This window comes from Anabrus simplex, chromosome 4 (assembly GCF_040414725.1).
Source record: "Anabrus simplex isolate iqAnaSimp1 chromosome 4, ASM4041472v1, whole genome shotgun sequence".
In the NCBI taxonomy this organism is placed as follows: domain Eukaryota; kingdom Metazoa; phylum Arthropoda; class Insecta; order Orthoptera; family Tettigoniidae; genus Anabrus; species Anabrus simplex.
The window spans coordinates 289,210,181-289,237,050 of record NC_090268.1 but is presented as its reverse complement, the minus strand read 5'-3'; the positions used below and the strand labels follow the sequence as shown (position 1 = coordinate 289,237,050).

At 36.7% G+C, this 26,870-nt stretch overlaps 1 protein-coding gene across 1 annotated transcript in view; it reads left to right on the top strand.

Moving 5' to 3' along the window:
• Positions 1 to 26,870, top strand: part of Cpsf73 (cleavage and polyadenylation specificity factor 73) — a 139,998-nt gene that overhangs the window by 62,852 nt on the left and 50,276 nt on the right. The window contains exons 8-10 of the mRNA XM_067145569.2: positions 15,774 to 15,949; positions 16,031 to 16,336; positions 19,107 to 19,368. Coding sequence (XP_067001670.2) covers positions 15,774 to 15,949; positions 16,031 to 16,336; positions 19,107 to 19,368 — 744 coding nt within the window. The remainder of the gene's footprint in view (positions 1 to 15,773; positions 15,950 to 16,030; positions 16,337 to 19,106; positions 19,369 to 26,870) is intronic.

Sequence of the window (26,870 nt, the reverse complement as noted above, 5' to 3'; positions counted from 1 at the left end):
GATATTCAATTATTATTATTATTATTATTATTATTATTATTATTATTATTATTATTATTATTATTATTACCCGCACGTGGTCATATTCACGTAGGCTGAAGTACAATAAATTTTATAGACGACTAACATATTTTAAGTTCCATAAAAGATCTCAAAATCATCAAGGAAAATCCTAATGTAGTGAAATGTGTCGATATTCTGTCCCGTATGACTCCAAATTAATTTTAAATTAATTAATAAATTAAATTATTATTATTATCGGAGGGGTCAATTAATTTTATCACACTCCTATGCTGAATCGGGACAGTCAAGACAAGTTTCGATGACATTCACACCAATCTGACTAACTAATAGAGCCCAAGTACACATTCACGCTCAATCACAAAGTACCTTCCACCAAAGAAAGAAGGAATGAAAATTCTAGCTATTTAAACTATGAGAATTTACTGCAATCAATAAATAAGGACTACGTCTACACTAATTTTACAAAGATGTACAGAAATAAAATTAAACATGGTACTCATGTGGATGTTGAATCTGGATTTCAGCGGATGACCAAGGAAATAGGTCGGGTCACCCTACCATCGAACTCCGTCCTTCTCCATGGCTGAAGACGCCTCACATGTTTAGTAAATCGTGGCAGGAGTGAGGACAAGCATGGAATAGCAGTGGACTCCTTCATACAGGTGTGCTTGCATCTTGAAAATTTCACGAACCGCTGGCAGTCTTCCTCTTCCGTCTTCCTCGTGAAATGAGCTGAAACTAATAAATCAGTCTTAAATATTGTTCAGGACACACACGCGATGAGTTAGGTCAGATATGAATACCTAACTCTTAAAAATCTTCTGTATTTCGTAGAGTTGAAATTAATCTGAACTGCTGAATTTTCAAAGTTCTACGGAGTAAATTTCCCCAGAAGCAGAACAAATATCAGATTGTAGCAGTCAGGACCAGCATAAGAAGAAGAGTGTGAAATCCCACAGAAAGTACCACTATTTAATTATCTTGAGACGAAGGTGTGTCCTCGTATCGCTCGTGATTGGTCGAAATCTTGCGATCCAGCAGGTGTTACAATTTCATTGGAGAACAGTTAGTCATGCGGCGGCCTTGATAATATTGATCGATCGACCTTGGTAATCCCGCTGTCGTCACGTGGCACTCAGCTGGCTGTAGAAGACATGACAAAAAAATCCCAGCGCACCCTCGCTCGCTGATCGGGTCGGGAAAACCTGTTCTAGGCAGCTCTCCTCACGGAGATATTGAAATGTTAAAACTTTCGCCCTGGCTGACGAAATAATGCACTAGCCCACTGTGATATTAAAATATTTCCTTTCAATAATGCACCCTGCGGGTCAGGGTAACCACAGTATTTCCCAACTAGTCAGTTATATATCTCAGGGTATTCATGCCTCCAGAAAATGGTTAATTTTTCTATGTTTTGGTTTAACGTGTGTTCAAAGAGAAAGTAACGGTATCATACGCGGTTCAGAATTACGTAATTCAACGCTCAGTAGTAGATTTTGTGAACGTAAACTTCAGTCAACCTTTCAAGAAAAAACATATCCGCATAATGAGAACTTTACTCACTAAGTACAACTACTGACTACCATTATAAATGAAAACTCATTCCATTCTATAAAAATTAATCAAGAAACACATTTATTAAACTATCAAGATTCGCGAAAGAAATGGTTAATGTCAAATATTGCTCATAATCTTCCAATTATCAACCTAATAAATAAATATTTTAATTACTGAATCAAATATTCTAGGTCAGCGCTGCCTTACTCCTAAACTAAGTTTACATATCTTAACATACTGGGTCGCGTATTCCTGAAATGAATTGTTGCTTTGTTTCATCTTCCTATTAAAATTTACATTTGGTCACTTAAGTATATATTACATCAAAGTCTTCAAACCACGGTCAAAATTCGGTATATGAATAAGTTATTCCAACACTCACGGTGTTAATTATATACCCTCATCAAAAATACAACCATAACATTGTTCAAGTTATCGCGGAAATGAACTGAATTTGAATAAAGTGTCCTGAATACAAATATCAGTGACCTAAGTTACATTGAAAATTATCTGAGTTCGTTGGTGCAGACTACAGTGAAGAAAATGAAATATTGAATGACGCACTAAGTTTCACGGTCCGATTGCCACTTAAATTACGGCTCCTAACTAAGTATTCGCTCTAATAATATTTCAGATTAACAAAACATCAATGATATCTTACGTAAATCTCAAATAATTTCCCTACTCTAGCTAGATAATTTCTTATGTAACGTATTCCAGTTCAATATACACAGCCAATAAGCATTTTTCATATATAGATGTGCAAATGCCTACACAAAGATATTTCAGCACTACATTATCATACTAGTTGCATACAAGTTTGATCTTCCAAGCAATTACCATTCATTCAGAATATGATACAATCATGTATTCATTTACCCATCACCGGTTGTTATTACTGTCAAACCACTTTCACACTTCATTAAAATGTGCGTAATTTTATTGTCCATACCTTGCTATAGTTCCTTCCTGGGGCATACTTATATTCCGTAGTCGCTTTACATGTGCTCCTACCTCGCACATTATATAAATCATATACGTTTTACTCCCTGTTAAACTGCGCAATATCATTTAAAATACCATATACACTTCCATTATCTCATTATTAACCTCAATTCAACCCATATTTAATTCATTTAACATCTATAACTACCGCGTTTAACCTCCAATATTAATTAAACACAACGATACGTATCTCTTCAATAGCGCAGAATTCGTTCCTCAAAACGCATTTTTGTCATACAATTCAACATATAACCCCAAATTCAGTATCTATTCTTTCAATATATTCACACAGCAAAGAGTATGGTAATTTAACTTAACCAATTCAAACATGCATCCCTCTGTGACGTAAGTGGGTTTGATTGGTATTATATCATTCATGGATCTTTCTAACTAACCGGGATTCTTTGAAAACAGCTGTTACACTATGTCACATTTTTAAATCGTATTCCTTCATCCTTGGATAAAATAATGTAGTAAACACGTTACCATTCTGTAACAAGATATCGTCTTAAATATTTCACACTGCACTTTCTTATATTCACTGCACACTTAATTATCTCACGCTTAGGCTATTCAGATCTATTGCATATACTGGTAATACTCTACATAAGAAATTATACTACTTAATACTATTACTTAGCTCGCCATTCAATATCTCGGGCCTTAGTTGCTCTTCGGTCTGGTCGCAGGCCTTGGATCGGGAACTGGGCAGGATCTCCACCACTGGTATCTCAGGTAGAGTGACCTCCTCCACACGGGTCGGGTGGTTTTAACAGCCAGGATGACATCTCCCTCCAGGTTGGTCTATGCCGATTTAGCAAGCCATCATCTGTTCAGGAACACAGTAGACAATATGCGTCGATTCTGGAAAATATGAATTCATCATGGTTCTGCGTATTATAGATATATTTTTTATAGTGATTGCTTCTTTATTTAGGTTGTCCTTGTGATTATTCTCCACTTAATATAGCTCAACCTCGAGCTCTCACGTCTCAATCAACTTCTTGTTTCCAAACGACTTTGCGTCTAAGTATTTGGATGGACTTTTCAAAGCTTCTGGATTTTTATTCCCTCTTAACGGTATTTCAACGTTTATCTCTTCGTTTCGTTCAATATTTCCGTCCTCTCAGCTTAAAATTTCACGTTAGATATTGAAAATGCTTATTTTTGAGAGCGATGTTCGGGATATCTTGTCCTTACCACGTCAATTTTTTAAGACAGTTTTTATAATAATCTTTTTGATCCTTCTTATTTTTTAAAAAACAATTCTATCGATTCTACACCATTGTACACCGCCTTCATATTGGTAGGTTTAAGTTAGTCATGGCCTTCTAGCATACATCAATGTCGATACCCTATTACACATTTTTTTGCCTAGGCTGGCCTCTACCTTCCGTAGGCGCCATTTTTAATACGTCCAATAAATGCATCGGGTACATTTTATTCCCCCAGTACGGATTAAATATATTGCTTGCGATATATTTATTCTCTTGAACTATGATGGACAAATGTGACGATGCATTTCTGCTATTGCTCCATGGTTCTTTGACCGATTAATGGATTTTATTTCTCTATGGAATCGTATCGATTATTCTGTTATTATAATTGATGTTTTATAGCTTCTATAAGCGTATCTCTTTGCATATCAGCTGATTTACGAGTATATTTATTCTGAACTTGATTCGTACTTCTGTGGGACTTGTATTATCGTTTCTCCAGCCTTGTTTTCTGGGAAATATAGCTTCATGTTACATGCATTGTGAATGTTTTTGTATTATCCGTCCATGCTTATAATAAGATATGCGTTATTTCCATAAGCTTGCTCAATTCTATACGGTCCTTCATATAAATGATTGAACTTAGTGCATATTTTGGCTGGTGCGTTCGTTACTGGTGCCTTTTTAATCAAAACGAGATCGTTTTTCTTAAATGGTGCGTGAAATCTTGTCTTTCGTAATCTTCTTAGTCTCTTCTCAGACTGTTGTTTTAGCCTCTCTTGGACCATTTTATTGATCTGCTGGATGTCTGGTTTCTCTTCAAGTGGTATGTTTATTATATTGTCCCATGTTCTTCGTGATTCTCTATTGTGATGTACCAGGTTTGGGACCTGAGCAATTGATTCATTTATGGTGTTATTTAGGCATTCCTCTATTATCTCTATTACATCAATCCATTTCCAGTGACAATGATTGCAGTATATCCTACAGAATTTTGCTATTTCCTTCATGTATCGCTCCACTGGATTTGCCGACGGATGCCGAACTGAACATAATGTGTGTTTTATGCCCATACTTTTCATCTTTTCTCGGAACAGCATAGATGTGAATTGTGTTCCCCTGTCTGACAATATTCTTTCGGGCTTGCCCATTTTAGGAAATACCTTCTCCACTAGTCTGTGTAGAACTTGCTTTGTATTTGCACGTTGTATTGGCTGTAGCGATATATACTTTGAAAAGATGTTAATTACTACCAATATGTATTTGTTTCCCTTTTTGGCTGTCGGTAACTTTCCAAAAATATCAATTGCATATATTTCTCTTACTTTAGATGGCAATATGGCGATAGGTTGGTTACTAGTGATAAAATTGTTATGTTTAACCCGCTGACAAATATCACAGGTTTTAATTGTGCTTCTGACTGATTTCCTCAGCCCTGTCCATGTGAATTTTTCTGATAGCATTCCAATGACTTTATCAATTCCTGCATGTCCTGTTACTTTATGCACGTGCCAAATTAATTCACATTGCAGTGCTCGTGGTACTATTATTCTTTTCTTGTGCGTGGTCTTATCCACGACCTTCGTTAATATGCCGCTCAACATCTCATATTTATTTTCTATCAATGGTTCCCTCTCATCAGCCATTAACTTGTCAATGATGATCTTTAACTTTTCATCCATTTTCTGATATTCAGCAAGGTCTTCCAGTTTTGATAGCAACTCCTCGTCTTGACTATCCAACGTTAACTGTAAAATATTCTCTTCATGGTCTGCTGGATTTCTGCTTAATGCATCGGCTAATACATTTTCTTTCCCGCTGCAGTGTTCAATTTTGAAGTTAAATTGCTGTGTGTAAAGCATCCACCTTACTACTCTTTCGCTGGTCATCATTGCTTTTAACCCAAAGGTTAATGCCTTATGATCCGTACTGATGATCACGGGGTATCCGTAAATAATTCGTCTCCATTGCTGCAGTGCATGTATTATGGCAAGGAGTTCGAGCTCCGTCGTTGTATAATGTAGCTCGTGTTTTCGCAGTTTTCTGCTCGTAAAGGCTAAGTACGTTCGTTTCTTATTCTCCTCTTCCTCTTGGTATAAACATGCTCCAACACCAATATTTGACGCGTCTGCCTGGACAATAAAATCTTTTTCGAAATCAGGGTACCCTAGTTTGATGCTTTGCCTAAGCAATTCTTTCATTCTTATGAATGCGTTTTCGGCTTCCTTGTTCCATTTCCAGCGGTTATTTGCCTTTAAGAGTTCCTGGAGCGGTGCAGCTATCTCTGTATAACCTCTACAGTGGTCTGAAAAGAATCCAGTCATACCTAGGAATTGTCTTATGTGCTTCACTTCAGAAGGACGTGGGAAATCACAAATTGCTTTGATCTTTACCGGGTTTGGCTTAACTCCTTCGCCGTCTATTATATGTCCAAGGAAAAGCACTTGATTTTGGCAGAATTTTGATTTCGCTAGGTTAATTTTAAATCCGGTTTTCTGCAGATTACTCAACAATTTTTCTAATTTTTCACAGTGTTCTTCGAAAGTTGTACTGCCAAATACTAGATCATCGACATAACAGTTGACAAATCCTTTTACTTCATCTGTTAGGTTCTTATCTAAGGCCCTTATCAAAACAGCAGAACTATTCTTCAAACCAAATGGTAATCTGCAGTAGGCGTACGTTTGGTTATCAAACATAAACCCTGTTAGTATCCTTGACTTTTCTTCCAGTACGATGTGATGGAAGGACGATGTACAATCTAAGCTTGAGAAGTACTGCAGACCTCTAAATTTTTTTATTATATCCTTAATCCTTGGGACCTTATTGTACTCTGGGATAAGTCTTTCATTGAGGACCCTAGCATCCACACACGGCCTGAGTTTTCCGTTGTTTTTCTTTACTGTTACCAGCGGATTTAAGTAAGGTGTGGTTGTCTTTACTATTATTCCGTCAGCCATCATTTCCTGAATAATTTTTCTTACTTCTGTTAAATACCTTTCTGGTACATCGTATAACTTTCCCTTATATGGCGTCCAGTCCTTGACTAATATTTTGTATTTAAAGTTGGGTATTTGACCCGGTTTATTGTCGAAAACTTCGATATGTCTCTTCAAAATTTCATAGATCTTCCGCTTTTCTTTGGATGATATTGTAGTTTCGGCCATAGTTTTCCAAATTTCAGTTTTCTCTTCCTCCTCCTCTTCGATAGCCATTATCTCTTCGAGCTTTTCAATTAGTTCTAAATCTATCTCTTGTTCATATACGTCTTTATTTTGACCTTGGCCTTCCATGATTTCAGGATCAATTTTCTCCACCAAAATCTTCAAGTGTTCCCTTTCGTCCGTAAGGTTATTAAGTTGTATGGTTTCTATAGATTGCGTTCCACCACTTTCTGTTACTGGGAACCGGACTTCTCGTCTTTCCATATCAATGGTCATTCGTGTCGTTAACATGAAATCTATACCAAAGATGATATATTTTATCCTCTTCATAATCATGAATGGATGTTCAAATCTGTGCCTTCCTATCATGACTGTAACATACGCTTGCAGCTTGCAGTCAACAGATTTATCTGGGATTATTCCTCTTATTTTAATTCCTGATACAGGGATTGTCGGTATGTAGATTCTTTTAGTAAGCTCTTGGAAAAATGCTAATGCCATTACACTAATACTTGCTCCAGAGTCCACCAAGCAATGCAACTTTATGTCGGCCACTGTTACTACAATTACGGGTAAACTAAATTTTGTTCTTTCTTTGCCATGATCATTTTCGTTAAGCAGGTCATCAGGTCGAATATCCCAGTGGTCTACTTGCGCAATTATCCAACTACGAATTTTGTCGAATTTACCATTTCTTTCGCTACTTGATATTTCCTCACTTCTCAGTTGGAAATCGGAGTTGTTTTTTTTTCTCAGGTAGCTCCGAATTTCCTACGAATTCAGGAGTATTTGGATTGAGTCTCCCCTCTTCTGCTTTCCTTCGTTTATATGATTGCAATTCGAGGCTCTCCGCTCCCTCGATGTCTCCATTTATATCTTTATCTTTTATTGCTTCTTCCCATCTGTTCTTATTTCGTCTTTCCTCTTGTAGTTGTTGTATATACCTTCGGTTTTCTTCGTTCCTACGATAATTATTCTGTCCTTTCTGATTATTAAACCATGTTCTGTTTCTAAAATGCTGTTGGTTCCTACTGCCTCGAAACCTTGGATTACTTGTATAATATGGGTTATGTCTACTATTACTCTGTCCATATTCCCCATTAGAATTTCCACTGCATTGGCAACAACATCTCTTTCTGCCCTTCTCTCTTTGTTCGTCATGGTCCTCTGGCCTATTCTTTGACTTGTGATTTTCCCTATGGTTTGTTTCCTCGGGACTAATGGTATTTATTACTTCTTCTTGGGCCGTATTCCGTATATTTCTATTCAATGGATATGAGGATGTCATATTGATCTGCCTTAGCTTCCTCTCCATATCGACTGCGGTTTCAACATCTGAGGTTGCTAATAACCTCTGCACCTCCGGTGGGAATTGTCTTTGAATAGTTTTTATGGCCTCTAGCTCGCTTGGAGCTGAGTCTAAGTCCTGAAATCGGCGAAATTGAAAAGAGAAGTAGTCACTGTATCGGGTTTGACCCATTGACGAAAATTTTCTTGCGTAAAGTTCGATTCTTAGTTGTTGTTGAATTTCTGGACTCCAAAACTTTCTTAGGAACGCTGCCTTAAATTCCTCATAGCTGTGGAAATTATATTTAAAAGCTTGGAACCAGATGTTCGGGTTTCCGTCTAGATGTTTTTCTATCACGCGCAGCTTCTTATCCTCTTGAATTCTACCTTCGCGAAAATGTTCCTCAATATCTCTGAGAAATTGCTTAGGTGAGATTTTTGATGTGTTGTCAAAATGCTTTGGGCGGTCGTCGTAAGTTTTTATGACGTTTATTATGGTTGGACTTTCATTTTGACTGCTTCCATTTACCAAATCTATGCTCTGCCTACTTGGATCCAGTGTTCTTGACGGTGTAGTCTCCCTCTCATTAATCTGAATCTCTATCGCTTTTTGCCGTTCACTATAATTTGAAATAACGGATTTCGTTGTCTGGTTTTCTATCTTAATTTCTTGCATCTCCTTCCTAATCTGCCTTAACTCCTCTTCCGTCTTCTCCATCTTCTGGTCCGCCTCATTCTTATCGCTCTCGATCTTCTCTTTTAACTCATTAATTTTATCGGCCACCGTGCCAGCAGCCTGATCGAGTTTCTCCTCCAATTCTTGATGTCTGACCTTCAATCCTTCCATGCCGCTTGTTATTTCACTCAATTCGTCCCATTTCTTCTCATTACTGACTTTTAGTTCACGGAAATCGCTGGTCAGTTTGCTAATCTCCTCATCCTTCAACTTCTTGATGATTTCCTGGCTTTCTGTAACCTGTCCTTTAATTCTGTCCATTTCTTCGTGTATCTGCTTGTTTCTATTCTCCATACTCTGAGTCATTTCGGCTAGCCTATTCTGTATTTCCAATCGAGTTCTTGTGTTGTCTTCCTTTATTTCCTCCTGTTTCTTTCTGATTTCTTCTGTCAACTCTCTCTGTTTATCCTCTTGCTTTCTATTCAGCTCTTGCAACAATTTTTGCTGTTCCTCTTTCCTTTCTTCACGTTGCTTTTGTTGCCACTCTTCCTGCTTCTTTCTTCTTTCTTCACGTTGTTTTTGTTGCCACTCCTCCAGTTTCTCTTCTTGTTCTCTCCGGAACTCCTTTAAGAGTTCTTGTTGTTCCTTTTTCCTCTCTTCACGTTTTTGTTCTTTCTCTGCCCGTCTCCTATGCTTCTCTTCTTCTTGTTTCTCTTCTTTCTCATCACGTTCTTGTTTTTCTTTCCTCTTTTCGTCCTCTCGTTCTTGTTTTGCTTTCTTCTTTTCGTCCTCTCGTTCTTGTTTTTCTTTCTTCTTTTTGTCCTCTCGTTCTTGTTTTTCTTTCTTCTTTTCGTCCTCTCGTTCTTGTTTTTCTTTCTGTCTCTCTTCTTCTTGTTTCTTTATATATTCTAGGAACCACCACGGCATTCCTTCGTGCTTTTCCTGTGCTCTTTTCATTTCTTCTTCTTGTTCCCTTCTGGTTTGCACTCTTCCCTGAGTTGCCATTATCTCGTCAATTTCAGTAATATTTCGAATAATTCTCTAATTTCCTAACCAACTCTAATTTTCCAAGTTCTCTAATATCACACAGTGTCAATAAATATATGAAATATTTTTCAATTTCTAAATCTAAAATACCCTTAAAGCTAGCAATCAAGTTTTATATACTAAATATTAACTTAGTTTCTCAAATTATTTAAAATATAGACCTTACTGAAGATCGATATCATCCTACCAGTTAAAGTATGAGCAACTTCCCAACGAAATCAGATCATTTTCCTTTGAATTCATTTCAGAAATAGTTTCCCAAAAAGAGAAAAATAATTACCCACCATGTGGTATTCATCATTTACTTACTTACTAACTATTAATCCAAATATCAAGAATAAATTCAATCATATTTTAAAATAAAAAATGAAATATGAAGACCTACAATTATTTCAATAAAAAGGATAAAATATCCTCTTATCACTCCATCTAACAATCTACTTCTGGAAAATATTCATACTTAAACATCATTTTCTCAATACTTAATTATCAGTTTCTCGTCCGAGCCTATTTTCTTGACAAATCTCCAAGTATCTCCTTCACCAACCGCATGTTGGGCTCTTTTGCTTCCCACAACGTTCCGCAATATCATTCTCTTTTGACCTCAGCTCAGAGTGTCAAAAATAACTGGCTTATTTTTGGATGCCCATTACATTGCAGTCTTCGGTACCTTTCTCCATCTATCTCTTTATCAACTACTACCTTTCTCTTCAGACCCCCATGTTGGTTTAGCAGTAAGTTATCGGGCTATTTTCTCGGGTCTAACTCTCAATTAAATAATCGTTCCCGCGGTGTCTTTCTCTTCAATTGCCTCACTGTTGGGCGACAATTTATACTGGCTTATTTTTGGTGACTGATACGTTTCTTTCCCCGGTATCTTTCTCTTTAATCGCCCCACGTTGGAGCGGAAATTTTATACTGCACCCTGCGGGTCAGGGTAACCACAGTATTTCCCAACTAGTCAGTTATATATCTCAGGGTATTCATGCCTCCAGAAAAATGGTTAATTTTTCTATGTTTTGGTTTAACGTGTGTTCAAAGAGAAAGTAACGGTATCATACGCGGTTCAGAATTACGTAATTCAACGCTCAGTAGTAGATTTTGTGAACGTAAACTTCAGTCAACCTTTCAAGAAAAAACATATCCGCATAACGAGAACTTTACTCACTAAGTACAACTACTGACTACCATTATAAATGAAAACTCATTCCATTCTATAAAAATTAATCAAGAAACACATTTATTAAACTATCAAGATTCGCGAAAGAAATGGTTAATGTCAAATATTGCTCATAATCTTCCAATTATCAACCTAATAAATAAATATTTTAATTACTGAATCAAATATTCTAGGTCAGCGCTGCCTTACTCCTAAACTAAGTTTACATATCTTAACATACTGGGTCGCGTATTCCTGAAATGAATTGTTGCTTTGTTTCATCTTCCTATTAAAATTTACATTTGGTCACTTAAGTATATATTACATCAAAGTCTTCAAACCACGGTCAAAATTTGGTATATGAATAAGTTATTCCAACACTCACGGTGTTAATTATATACCCTCATCAAAAATACAACCATAACATTGTTCAAGTTATCGCGGAAATGAACTGAATTTGAATAAAGTGTCCTGAATACAAATATCAGTGACCTAAGTTACATTGAAAATTATCTGAGTTCGTTGGTGCAGACTACAGTGAAGAAAATGAAATATTGAATGACGCACTAAGTTTCTCGGTCCGATTGCCACTTAAATTACGGCTCCTAACTAAGTATTCGCTCTAATAATATTTCAGATTAACAAAACATCGATGATATCTTACGTAAATCTCAAATAATTTCCCTACTCTAGCTAGATAATTTCTTATGTAACGTATTCCAGTTCAATATACACATAGCCAATAAGCATTTTTCATATATAGATGTGCAAATGCCTACACAAAGATATTTCAACACTACATTATCATACTAGTTGCATACAAGTTTGATCTTCCACGCAATTACCATTCATTCAGAATATGATACAATCATGTATTCATTTACCCATCACCGGTTGTTATTATTGTCAAACCACTTTCACACTTCATTAAAATGTGCGTAATTTTATTGTCCATACCTTGCTATAGTTCCTTCCTGGGGCATACTTATATTCCGTAGTCGCTTTACATGTGCTCCTACCTCGCACATTATATAAATCATATACGTTTTACTCCCTGTTAATCTGCGCAATATCATTTAAAATACCATATACACTCCCATTATCTCATTATTAACCTTCAATTCAACCCATATTTAATTCATTTAACATCTATAACTACCGCGTTTAACCTCCAATATTAATTAAACACAACGATACGTATCTCTTCAATAGCGCAGAATTCGTTCCTCAAAACGCATTTTGTCATACAATTCAACATATAACCCCAAATTCAGTATCTATTCTTTCAATATATTCACACAGCAAAGAGTATGGTAATTTAACCAATTCAAACATGCATCCCTCTGTGACGTAAGTGGGTTTGGTTGGTATTATATCATTCATGGATCTTTCTAACTAACCGGGATTCTTTGAAAACAGCTGTTACACTATGTCACATTTTTAAATCGTATTCCTTCATCCTTGGATAAAATAATGTAGTAAACACGTTACCATTCTGTAACAAGATATCGTCTTAAATATTTCACACTGCACTTTCTTATATTCACTGCACACTTAATTATCTCACGCTTAGGCTATTCAGATCTATTGCATATACTGGTAATACTCTACATAAGAAATTATACTACTTAATACTATTACTTAGCTCGCCATTCAATATCTCGGGCCTTAGTTGCTCTTCGGTCTGGTCGCAGGCCTTGGATCGGGAACTGGGCAGGATCTCCACCACTGGTATCTCAGGTAGAGTGACCTCCTCCACACGGGTCGGGTGGTTTTAACAGCCAGGATGACATCTCCCTCCAGGTTGGTCTATGCCGATTTAGCAAGCCATCATCTGTTCAGGAACACAGTAGACAATATGCATCGATTCTGGAAAATATGAATTCATCATGGTTCTGCGTATTATAGATATATTTTTTATAGTGATTGCTTCTTTATTTAGGTTGTCCTTGTGATTATTCTCCACGTAATATAGCTCAACCTCGAGCTCTCACGTCTCAATCAACTTCTTGTTTCCAAACAACTTTGCGTCTAAGTATTTGGATGGACTTTTCAAAGCTTCTGGATTTTTATTCCCTCTTTACGGTATTTCAACGTTTATCTCTTCGTTTCGTTCAATATTTCTGTCCTCTCAGCTTAAAATTTCACGTTAGATATTGAAAATGCTTATTTTTGAGAGCGATGTTCGGGATATCTTGTCCTTACCACGTCAATTCTTTTAGGTCAGTTTTTATAATAATCTGTTTGATCCTTCTTATTTTTTTAAAAACAATTCTATCGATTCTACACCATTGTACACCGCCTTCATATTGGTAGGTTTAAGTTAGTCATGGCCTTCTAGCATACATCAATGTCGATACCCTATTACACATTTCTTTGCCTAGGCTGGCCTCTACCTTCCGTAGGCGCCATTTTTAATACGTCCAGTAAATGCATCGGGTACAATAAATTATTTACCAGATTTGAAGGGCACAATGTATTAGGTAAAAATATCTTCTTATCTCTGGAGTGTCACCTTAAGAGGGGCATAATTAACACACTATGGTCATTGCATCAAGGCAAATCTGTCTGTACATTGCATTCTATTTTTGCTCATGGTCTGGTATCACACTTACACATTGAAGCTTTTTGATGATGTAAGGCTGGGAAAAGACGAGAATAGTGTCTATAAATTTGATTTACAGTTCTTGTGCAGGCAACTACTATGTGTAAGGTGACGAGAACGTGAAAATAATATTACTTTACGGATAAGTGAGATGTAATGCATGAGAAGCATGATGCTTATACCAAGAACTATTTCCTGGACAAAGACTACTGGCTTTGGATATATTTTAAAGGGTTGAAACACATCTGCATGGAATTATGTCCTTTGGAAGGGACCTTCTCGGGAAGTGCTAGTAATGCCCAATGATAACAAAGAAGCTGTGTGTAATGCAGTTGAGAACAACCCTCACCAGCTCATGAGCCATAGTGCATGATCTTGACAATAGCCAGGCGTCTGTACTGTGCATATTGCATTGCAATAAATTGTGTATGTTGAATGTAATATGTGATCATAATTACCATTGGTCTTAATTATCGCAGCTCATGTAGGACTGAAATAAATGCATATATTTATTTTTCCAGCACCAAGCCATATACCTACACAAAAACTTATCAGACAACAGAGGAGACGTTTCCATATTAGATTTTAAACTGTGGGTTGCATAAAACTGTAGAGAAAAGGGTAGCTGATTCATCTGGTATATATATACAGAAAGATAGGAACATGAAAAGGAACACTTCAGATAAACACAATGATAGGTGAGTATTGCAAGAGGGAACAATAGAGATGGAGACAAGAACAGATATGAAAACATAAAAGGACAAGAATTGTCTCCACATCTTCATACACTGCTATCTTCAAACAGATAATCTCTCTCTTCGTTAATCCCAATTCTCCTATTGTACATCCATTTCTTCTGAGACCTCGACAAGTTCATTTATGCTTCCCATATTCATCAGGTGTGCAGCGCGTTAATACTTATAGAGAGGCCTTGTTGATAGATATCACCTGTCTATAGAATAAAACCTTTTCTTTTACAAGAACTAAATTAACTGAATCTGTGTTTTTCATGCTGTCCTTGAATATGGTATCAGATTTTTTTTTTTTCCATTGGGCAGGGTTTTTCTTCTTTTTTGTGGGACATGTTTAAAAATTTGTAGAATCACTGCTAACATAACACTGAATGATAAATATATACCTCATTTGGGGTTCCCTAAAAAGTGTGTATTATGATTTTTGGCCATACGTGTCTCTTAAAGTTCCATCAGTAGTCAGCCAGCATACTGGGACTCCATTTGCCTTGATACCTCTTTTCCATCATAGAAATCTTGCCATGTTTAATCACTGACAGCTGCAAGATTTTCTGGGAAGAAGTCTTAAGTGAGAGTCCAACAAGTGAAGTTTTAAAGACATTTTGCAACCCATAGCTTGGCATGTTTTCAGAAGACCACCATGATAGTTTTCTGCTTTACAATTTCCAGGTAAACCAGAACGGATATATTTGAATTACAATTATCCCTCGTTATATAATGCCATTGTTTGTTCAGAGTGTAGTTGGCGCAATAAAGTGGGTGGCATAAAATCAAGATCACATTTTAAAACATTCATCTGAATGACTTTTGCTGCCTAGTGATATACTGTACAGGGATTTTCTGGAATAGTATTGATTCACTTAATTGATCTAGGTGTTTTGTATTCATACAATACCATGACAGATGTTACATGCAAATTTTATACAGTTACCAGAGTTAGCGGTCACTATCACCTTTCTTTTATCACTTCCATTGGCATTGGTACAAAATACAATGCTTATGTGTCCTTGGATTTCTTGCAACCCTTTACAGTAGCATTTGATACTGTATCAGGTTGTGTCGGTGCAATGTAAAGCAAATTGTAAAAGAATACAATTTTGTAAAAAATATTTTTTAAATCTACCCTAACTATTGTTCTGTGACTATTTTGAAGAATTTCATTTTTGCTTGATGAAAATAATTTTAAACTTAATAAATTGTAATTCTCTTGGTCTTTATTTTGCTTTGGAATCAGTCTGAAAAAAGATGTTTGTTTCATTCATCCATTTTCTCTGTTTCAGATGAATATTGGAGTCAGCATCCAGAATTGCATGATATTCCTATATATTATGCTTCATCTTTGGCCAAGAAATGTATGGCAGTGTATCAGACTTATGTGAATGCTATGAATGATAAAATTCGGCGTCAGATAGCTATCAATAATCCCTTTGTATTTAGGCATATTTCAAATTTGAAGGTATCTTGAACATAACTCCCTTTGTTATATAACTATAGTTTCTTTGTTCTTGTTCTCTTAATCATACATGGATTTTTACAGGGTATTGATCATTTTGAAGACATTGGTCCATGTGTTGTGATGGCTTCTCCAGGAATGATGCAGAGTGGTCTCTCTCGGGAACTGTTTGAATCTTGGTGCACAGACAGTAAAAATGGAGTGATCATAGCAGGCTACTGTGTAGAAGGGACTCTAGCCAAAACTATTTTGTCAGAACCAGAAGAGATCACCACAATGTCTGGTCAAAAGTTGCCACTTAAGATGTCAGTAGATTACATCTCCTTTTCTGCGCACACAGATTACCAGCAGACAAGTGAATTTATCCGGATTCTGAAGCCACCTCATGTTGTTAGTATTCTATGTCATGTGATTTGTTGAATGATGTGTGATGTTAATTACATTAATATATTGGTTTCAAACTCCATCCTCACTCTTTCTTTCCCTCAGGAGTTCACTACTGGTGAAAAAGGCATGTAGGAGCCAGATGACCTGGAGTTAAATTTACTAATGCTATAAATTGCTGTACCTGGCTTTTCTTTCATGTGGGTGTGATAATTCAGTCACATTATCTCTAGCTTCTCAGTGAGGTGACAAAAGTATGTACGGCTATCAAAACAAAACCAAAAAAAATAATGGAAGTGGCCACTGGAAGTGTGAATATATTTTAGGTCCCACTTCACATCCTGGTGCTGTTAAACAATGCATGCACTTGTAGATGTTCAGTGGAAGCACTGTGAACTGTGCTGAACTATGGTGTTTCAGGAGGAGTCATTCAGTACCTGCTTCTCATGGAACACCGGTAAAATGCTCACTTAATGATTCAAAGGTTGCGAGTTCAAGCCTTCTTGGAGTTTAATTTTTATTTTGTTATTGTTCTTTTGCAATATACATAATATAAATGTTAGGTTTGGAACAATGTACAGTAGCTGCATAATATTAGTGTTAGTTTCTTCTTCTATTATTGCATTATACCATCCTGTAATGAAATAAATTAATGTATGCACCTGTAGATACACAGTTAAAGCAGTTTCTAAATTATCGTGTTTAAGGAGGAGTCATTTGATATCTGCTTCTTGTGGAACAGCAGAAAAGAGCTTCCTTAATGATTCAAAGGTTGTGAGTTCAAGCCTTCTTGAAGTTATCACTTTTATTTTGTTATTGTTCTTTAACTGTATAAATCGCTGGTCGACAAAAAAGAACTTGCTGTTTTTTATTTTTCCGTCTGGATATATATAGTATGAATGCTCCAAATTCAAATCTAGGTGTTACTCTATTATGCTAGGTTTTTAAACAAAATCAAATCTAATAATGTACTTATAACTAGGACAAAACTTTTTTTCTGTGGGTTTAAATTTTAACTTAAATACCCAATGAATGTATTGAAAAACAAGAGCTATGTTTCAGTAAATATGAATTTCCAAGCTCTTGCCATTTAATTTTTGAAGATCTGGTATATCCTTTACTAGTGTCTCTTTTCAAACACCAGCAGTGGTCAAAACCAGCCATCATTGACACATCTCAATGGCCTTGATAGCGGGTATCTGATGTTTTAATGCCTTTATAAAACTGCTCACTTTGTTCTTCACTCACTGCACCAAGATTTGCAGGGAAGTAATCAATATGCCTGTGGAGAAAATGCATTTTAACCCTCATTTTCCACCCAAGATTTCACCTCATAAACTTTATTATTAGGTATCCGCATTGACGCTATCTAATTAAAATTGAGAACTTTCCACCTTTCAATGTATGTAACTTATTATGTTGTCAACAACAGCTCTAGAATACTAGATCAACTAAATGAAATAGATTGTTACATAAAATTTACATTAGAAGTAGAATATGATCAAAAACAAAATATTTTAGAACTTACAGTAGAAGGGAACAAAGATCACTTGACATACAAACTTTATAGAAAACCAACTCAAACTGCTAATTATTATTATTAATAATTTTATGGCCACATTGGACCACTTGAGTCTTCCATGTACACTTTTTCTTTGAAGGTTGTACTGTTTATTCTGCTTATCTGCCCAGCATTGCTTCTACTTTCCTCAATATGATTAATAGAGTCTATGATATATCTATGTCACAGTAAGACCTCAAAAAAATAAATAAATATTATTTATAAAATAGCTACCGATAATGGATACACTATAAATTACATAAATAAAATAATTAACAAAAGAGCCACAAGCAGAACTTACAAAAGACAATAAGAACTTTGCAACTTTCACCTTTAATAATAATAATAATAATATTTATCAAATCACCAATATCTTCAATAAAACACAACTATGAAATAGCATTCCGAACAAATAACACCAATAGCCAAATAATATATAATCACCATAGTATTAAACAAAATAATAGATATCTAAATTCATTAGACAAAATAATAGATATCTAAATTCAAGCAGTGTGTTGTACTTTAATTTAAGACATATCATCCAAAACCTCAAGATAGTGAGTGTGCAGTGCCTCAGTTTCATCCAAATCAGTTAATTAACATAGAAGTTGCAGTCATTTTAAAATTGGGAGTGACTTGTAAATCACTCTGTAGAATTCAGCTACCAAGTATTTTAGTTATTCACATTGAAGAAAAATATTTCTAAGAAGTTGATGTGTATGTATTCCTTCCTGAAGTGGGACCAAATATTACCAAACTAAGGATTTGGGATCTGTTAATAAATATGTTTGAAATACCAGGAAAGGAAACTTGCTTGCTCGTTTTTAATACTAAATTACATATTGTATTATAAAAGTATGTGTGTCAAGCTTTAAATTTAACTTTGTGTACATTAAAATTAATGTTTAAAATTTGAAGGCTTCAATGCATAATTTAGTCATTTTCTTTCAAATTGAGTTGGCAAACTTCATTCACGCATTCATATTAATGATAGAAGTAAAATTGTCATCAGTTATCATAAATGGTTGACCATTTTTTTAAATATGTGCTGTAGTATGCAGCTAGAAATGCTATAAATGTTAATTCTTTGTGAATTTGCACAAGCATGGTGTATTACAGAGAAATTGTATTTCTTAGTCAGCTACATTTGTTCTTTTTTTCTCTATCACTATTCTGAATGTAGTGTGCTTCATCAAGTTATTAAATGTGTAGGTTTTGGTCCATGGAGAACAAAATGAAATGAGTCGACTGAAAGCTGCCCTCATTCGAGAGTATGAAGATGATCCCAATACCAAAATAGAACTCCATAATCCCCGTAATACTGTAGCTGTGGAGTTATATTTTAGAGGAGAGAAAACAGCTAAGGTTATGGGCACTTTAGCTATGGAGAAGCCTAAACCTGGACACAGGCTCTCTGGTATATTGGTGAAGAGGAATTTCAATTACCATATGCTTGCTCCTTGTGACCTTTCAAGTAAGTTGAAGTCTAAGGTATACTAATACACCATCATGTGTATTTTTACTACTCATTGTGTGTCCTGTCTTACTGCTTGAGGATTACAGTATGTCAAAGTATGTATCTTTTGCTCTCTTCTGATGTAGAGGTGAAGTCCTTGACAATATTTTGGAAGTAAAATTTTTTCCTTCACATGGGAAAGCAACTTCTTATAAAATCATCACATTTATGTAGGTTTCAGTGGAAGAAAATATATGAAGGGATCATATTTTTATAGCACTGGCAGCACTGGTAGGATTTGGCACAAATTCTTGATAACTCTTTTCACATGCTAGGGAATTGCTGAAATGAATTGTGTGAAATTCTGAAAACTCATTTTAAGCTTCTCATTGAGTCCAACTGTTGTCTTTTGATAACTAGCGAGCTCAATAGCTGCAGTTGCTGAAGAGCGGCCAGTATCCAGTGTTCGGGAGATAGTGGGTTCGAACCCTATTGTTGGCAGCCCTGAAGATGGTTTTCCTTGGTTTCCCCTTTTCACACCAGGCTGATGCTGGGCTGTACCTTAATTAAGGCTACAGTCGCTTCCTTTCCACTCCTAGCCCTTTCCTGTCCCATTGTCACCATAAGACTTATTTGTGTCAGTGCGACATAAAGCAACTTAAAAAAAACTCATAACTGCGCTAAAAAATTAGTCTTATATCAGATGTGTTTCCCCGTTCTGTTGAGTTATTAAGTTTTTCTTCCAGGTTGAACCATGTTTTATTGTTTTCTGTACCTTCCGTACAGTTTGCTGACATTTCAGATACATTGCAGCCGTATTTACGCGAATAATCCCCGCATATACTTTTTTTAAATGAGGCACGAAATTGGTGTGCAGGTTTTATTTGCGTCAGGGTTGGCAACACGCTCCTGGTTCACGTAGTTTTCGATGTTGGGTGTACAGTTATGCTTTGTGTAAATGAAATGAAATGGCGTATGGCTTTTAGTGCCGGGAGTGTCCGAAGACATGTTCGGCTCCCCAGGTGCAGGTCTTTCGAGTTGACTCCCGTAGGCGACCTGCGCATCGTGATGAGGATGAAATGATGATGAAGACAACACATACACCCCGCCCCCGTGCCATTGGAATTAACCAATTAAGGTACCCGGCCGGGAATCGAACCCGGGACCCTCTGAACCGAAGGCCAGTACGCTGACCGTTCAGCCAACGAGTCGGACATGCTTTGTGTAACTGCAGATGGAAGAAAACTGCCCCCATATATCATATTTAAATGATAAACAATGCAGACTTTTAATTCAAAACTGCCTTTACATTTAAAAAATAGTTTTTACGGAGTAATTTAAATTCACATTTTCTCAGCGTCGTGCTAGAACACATCTTCCAAAACGTGCAGGGGTAGCTTTCCGCACTTTCATTCGCTCCTGTGCGTCTACAGTGTGTTTCATATTTGCTAAGTTTGAGTGAAATCGTAATTCGTTACTATTCAGCGTTTTAAGGAATGCCACAATATCACCTAGCAGGCAGTATGCAGAGAAACAGAAACCGCGAGCACTGGCTATGCTGACAGTTGGCAAAAAAGCATGCTTCATAATTATAATCCATTCATATGCACCAATATTGTCAATGCCGATGTAACTGCTGAGATCAAATGGACTTACAGTTTTAAAGGAAATAGGGTCACTATACTGTGTTGCAGTGCAGATGGAAGCGAGAGACTTCCTACTCCCTCCCCTCGTCATAGGAATGTTTAAGGCACAGTGTTTTAAGCGCAATGGGTAATTTCCGTGCAAGTACAAGGCATCTAAAATGCGTACAATACAGTAATCCAAGGAATAAAGCACTTGCGCAAGGGAGCCAGTATAGATATCTCCTCGTCTTTGATTCTTTTTTTTTTCTTTCGTTGCGTGAGGTTATGTTTGCCAGTGAGTTATCCAAGTGAATTATCCATGTGATTACTGTAAATGCACCTTGAAATAGGTTTTTTTTCCATGGCATGTGAAAGGTTTAAACAGTGAGTAAATGTTAATTGCATGCAATAACGGGTCTTAGAATATTTTGTGACGCGGCGAGGGTTGGCATTTCTGAATTACAAGTTGGCAGTTAATTCAAAATCACATAATTCAAAGTCACATTTTTGTTCTCTACGACTTTGAATCAACGAGGTTTTACTGTATCACAAAACTAACAAACGAGTTCATAGGTGTGTCTGTTTCAAGTGTTTAAATTGCAGACCACCACTGGTCGTGTTACTCTCCAAGTAAAAAAGAATCTTGTGTGAGAAGTGTTTTAGACATGGAGCGTGATGAATTTGTAAGTGATTTGAGAGAGGATTCTAGTGATGCAAGATGCAAAGAATCTTCAGATCTGCAGTAAATTGAGCCTATTGCAAGTTCAGATTAATGAAATGCCTGTCACGTAAGAAGGCCTACTTGCCAATTTTCATGGCAAATATATTTGATAGCAGTGATAATGTATTTTTATCATCTCAAATATGTTCAGGCAAAGTAGCTATAACTCGGAGTAATATGAAATGTTTGTTTATGCTTATGTTACTCTTTCACTGGAAGGAATTTTAGTTCATTTCATTTTTTCAGAATTATCCTTCCTAAAATGAGGGTGCAAGGATTATTCGTGTACATACGGTATTCTTTATCAAGATGACTGAAATACCCCTGCTCGAACTGAGGTAATCAGTCTCCCCAGGCAGCTAAGAGAGTGGTTATTGTACTTCACCTTTAATAGCCTCCTCTCTCTCTGGCTGACGTAAGACCCCCAGAGTCTCCTGAAATGTCTAGAAAGTGTGTGTCACTCGGCAAGTAACTCAGCAAACTGTATGGAAGGTACAGAAAACAAACAACATGGTTCAGCCTAGAAGAACTTAAAATTAGTTGTGTTGTAAAGTGAGTTTGAAGAGAGATTTAGTGATTTTCAGTCTTCTTCAGATTTATTTTTATTGCCCTCCACTGTTAGTGCTGGTGATTTTTTTATTTATTTTTTTGCTTTACGTCGCACTGACACAGATAGGTCTTATGGCGACGATGGGATAGGAAAGACGTAGGAGTTGGAAGGAAGCGGCTATGGCCTTAATTATGGTACAGCCCTGGCATTTGCCTGGTGTGAAAATGGGAAACCACGGAAAACCATCTTCAAGGCTGCCGACAGTGGGACTCGAACCCACTATCTCCCGATTACTGGATACTGGCTGCACTTAAGCGACTGCAGCTATTGAGCTCGGTGCTGAAATTTTAGGCTGAGTACAAATTGAATTACTTGATCACCAAAACAATTCTTCAGACATTCACAGAATTCCTAGGGGCTACCTGAACCTCTAAATTGACAAGTAAATACTGCATGGTGGTGGTCACTTACCATTTTTTTGACATCATCCCTTACCCTCTTAGTTTCTGTTCCAAATTGGCCTACTTTAGGGTTACAACAGCTCTCGATAGGAGCAGAATCCTCTTTTGACCACTCCTTGCAGCAGGTGCAGGTTTATGCTTGGCTCTAGGAATATATTATGTTAGAAAGCGTTCTTTTTCATGATTCACTTTTTTTTCACGAAATTTACACAATGAAACTGCTCTGTCTGTTGAAATTACATCATCACTCTAATATGCTCAATGGTTTTTCATAACTTTGACATATTGCATCCAACCCTATTCGGCAGTTACAGGCGATTTTTGTTTACAGGAAATCAAACCCTAAAGTAGGCTATGTCAAAAAATCGATAAGTGACCACCACCATGCAGTATTTACTTATCAATTTAGAGGTTCAGGTAGCCCTAGGAATTCTGTGAATATCTTTGTATTTACAAAGGATGGGGAACTTAAGATCTGATGATCTCTCACCTTACCGGCAGTGACTAGTAATCAGTGTTACATTCTTAGATGAATGGTAATTAGTATCTCAAGATATAAACTTCATATTATCCGTATTGACAGCTAACTCTTATAAAAATTAAATTTTCAAAGTATCCTCCTGTTCAATACAATATAATGTTATTGCATAGAGTTGAAATATGTATAAATTTTAAATGCAATGATATTGTATTGAACAGGAGGATACTTTGAAAAATTAATAAATTGTACACAAGAAATAATTAGTAGTCATTATTACATTCTTGGATAAGAGATAATTAGAACAGAACATTTCTGTTCTGAAAAATGCATCATACCAAACCAACAAGGAAAAGTAAATAAACATGTTAATTTATAACTTTAAAAAGCAAAAAGATGCTCTGAGTCTTATAAAATGCTACAAAGATTAAAATAGCCAAAGTAAAAATTCCCAACTATGTCAAAACATGTTTATATAATTTTCATATACCAACCGAGCAGGAAAAGGCATTTTTCAGGTCATCATCTTCCTAGCGATATTTCTGCACAATGGCAGGGTCTGCTTGTTAGCATATTTGTTTCCATTTTGACCAATTGAAGGCATCTCCTGGAGTACCATGTCCTTGATGTGATCCATCCACCCTTTCTTTGGTCAACCATGTGGTAGCTGGCCTTCAGACTCCAGATGCTGACTGTCCTTGTTACAGAGCTCTCTTTGCTGCGAATGACGTGTTCTTTCTCCATACCATCTCATTTTATTTTACATTCCTGTAGCTTCTCAACAGTTGTTACAACTCCCAATCATAGTTTGATATCATCATTCTTTGATGGTCAAATCATGTTAGTCCAAGGTTCCATCAGAACATTCTCATTTCCATAGCATATAGAACCTGCCCATGCTCTCCTGTTGCTGGCCAGCACTGCGATCCATGGAGGACAACTGGACGCACTGTCGTTCTGTATTCCTTTGACTGAGGCATAGGGGCATCTGATGATCACAGAGGACTCCAATCACCTGGTGTCATTTCGTCCAGCTGCGTTGATTCGGGTGGGGTCATCTGGAAAGTTGTCTCCATTGCTGCATATGAGGGAGCCAAGGTATTTGAATTGCTCCACTTTCTTCAACTCTTCTCTACCAATGCTACCATCAGTTTGTGTGCCACACTCTATATACTCTGTCTTCTTCACATTGATTCAAAGCCCAAATTCACCAAGATGATGTCATCAGCATAGAGGAGTGTCCATGGGTGGGGTGTTTGCAGGTCACGCGTAATAGTGCCCATGCTAAGAACGAACAGTAAGGGTGAATGTGCCGATCTCTGATGTACTCCAACATTGATGGTGAAGGGAGGTGATGTTCCTGCTGCATATCGGACCGTGCTGGAAACGTTGCAATACAGTAGCTGCATCCATTGGTCATAGGTTTCAGGGGCATTGTGCGACCATAGAGCATGCCAAATGTGTGTGTGTAGGACGGGATTGAAGGCCTTTTGCAAGTCAAGGAACACCATATGGCCAGGTTTGGTCTTCTGCAAAGAACCTTAGCCAAGTTGTCTAACATTTCCAGTTTCTGCTTCAGATCTAATGTAACATGCTTTCTTATGGAAGCCATGATACTGTATTATAACTAAAACCATAATTTTAAATACAGTTGTTGATATATTGTTGGTGTCCATTTAATAGCTGTAGCACAGCTGTTGATAGTGATCGATAACAGTGTAGAAATTCATGTCTACTTATTTAACATCACGATTAGAAGCTGGACTACTGAGAGGCCAGATTCGCGAGAGTCTTGTTGTAGTTAATTTTTTACAGTGGCCTGCAGGCCACGGCAAAGAACTCCACGATTCATGTATTGAAGACCTCTGATGTAAATAGTAATTGCTTGTCATATCAAAGTGAGTAGTAGAACTAGTTATTCACTCTTGTAATTCTGAAATTTTGGCTGATCTAAGCAAATAACTTGGGAGTTGGGACAAAGAAATCCTTGAGATTATGGGGAAGATTTGGGGCAACAAACGACTCACTTGAATAAAATGCAGAGATTGTAAATGAAAGCATTGACAAACATTTGCAATCATCTTTTAAGTCAAAGAGGGTAGCATGAATTTGCACAATATTGATATGCATCACCATGTTGAACTTAAATTCCCAGGTAAAACTTGTCCTGTGCTTCACTCCAAATCAGGCAGGAAATGTTTTACAACTAACGAAAACCAAACAACACCCCATTCACCATTTGTGAGATCCTCATCTCAACCAGACTATCTGTGCTGCTGCTTTTCTCTGATACAGTCAGACCTATCACTGGGCATCAGATACAACTACTCTAGCTGTGTGATACTAGTGTTGAGAATTATATGCATATATATATGTACTAAAAGCTTTAAGTATGCAAATGTGCTGTTGTATAGAATAGCGAAAAAATGAAACACAAGTAATATAAAATATTCAAATTTTTAACCATAAAGATAAACACAGTATCACTTACACACAAAAACACAGTATTTTTTCCTTACTATACAACCAAAACTGATTTTGTAAAACTTCTATATTTTTTGATTCCACCTAATTCCTGTGGTCCATACACATTTACTTATGTTTAGAAAAGGTCCTTTTAACTTACAAAAAAAAAAAAAAAAGGACAACATTTAAAATCCAGCATAAAGATTCCACATCACCGTCAGAACCTTGAAGGACTTTGCTAATTTCCCATAGCTTCTTAAGTTCATTATTCTTTGTGAGGACATTTGCCATTTTCTCTTTCACATCATTGCTACGTTTTCAACTAGTTGTGTTCACACTTATGATTACAGCATCAAACCCCTTGAAACTTCCAGAAAGTTCCATGCCCTGTTTTACCAATTAACCAAACCAAACCCCATGGCACTACAGCCCTTCAAGGGCCTTGGCCTACCAAGCAACCGCTGCTCAGCCCGAAGGCCTGCAGATTACGAGGTGTCGTGTGGTCAGCACGATGGATCCTCTCGGCCGTTATTCTTGGCTTTCTGGACCGGGGCCGCCATCTCACAGGCAGATAGCTCCTCAATTCTAATCACGTAGGCTGAGTGGACCTCGCACCAGCCCTCAAGTCCAGGTAAAAATCCCTAACCTGGCCTGGAATCAAACCCGGGGCCTCCGGGTAAGAGGCAGGCATGCTACCCCTACACCACAGGGCTGGCTGTTTTTCCAATTGCTTGATGCTATTGTGCAAACTATGAAAATTAGACTTTATGTACACAAAGTTGTTTTGTACACTGGGTGCAGCAACAATAAATTATAAATATGCAGTAAATATGCTTTTACCATTTAAAATATGCATGAACAAACTTGCTGTACATTTTATTAACCTTTTGCGGGCAGTGATGTATTATGGCCAGGAGCGAAGGGTGAATTTTGGAAGAAAGTAATTTGATGTAAATACTGCTGAGACTATCCTAAATTATGCATCCATGTATAAAAACAACATATCAACATATATTTCAGGTTTCACTGAATTTCAGCATTGATCTGCTCCAGGAACGAAGTTTTATTATTTTGTGAAAATTAGTTACTGGTACTGCAAAAACAGCATAAGTGTCACTGAACAATTTTACCAGTATAATGTAGTTTGTAAAGTTGTTATTGTAAGTTTATTACTATAATCACAGTTTACTAACTAAATACAACAAGGGAGACAAATAAT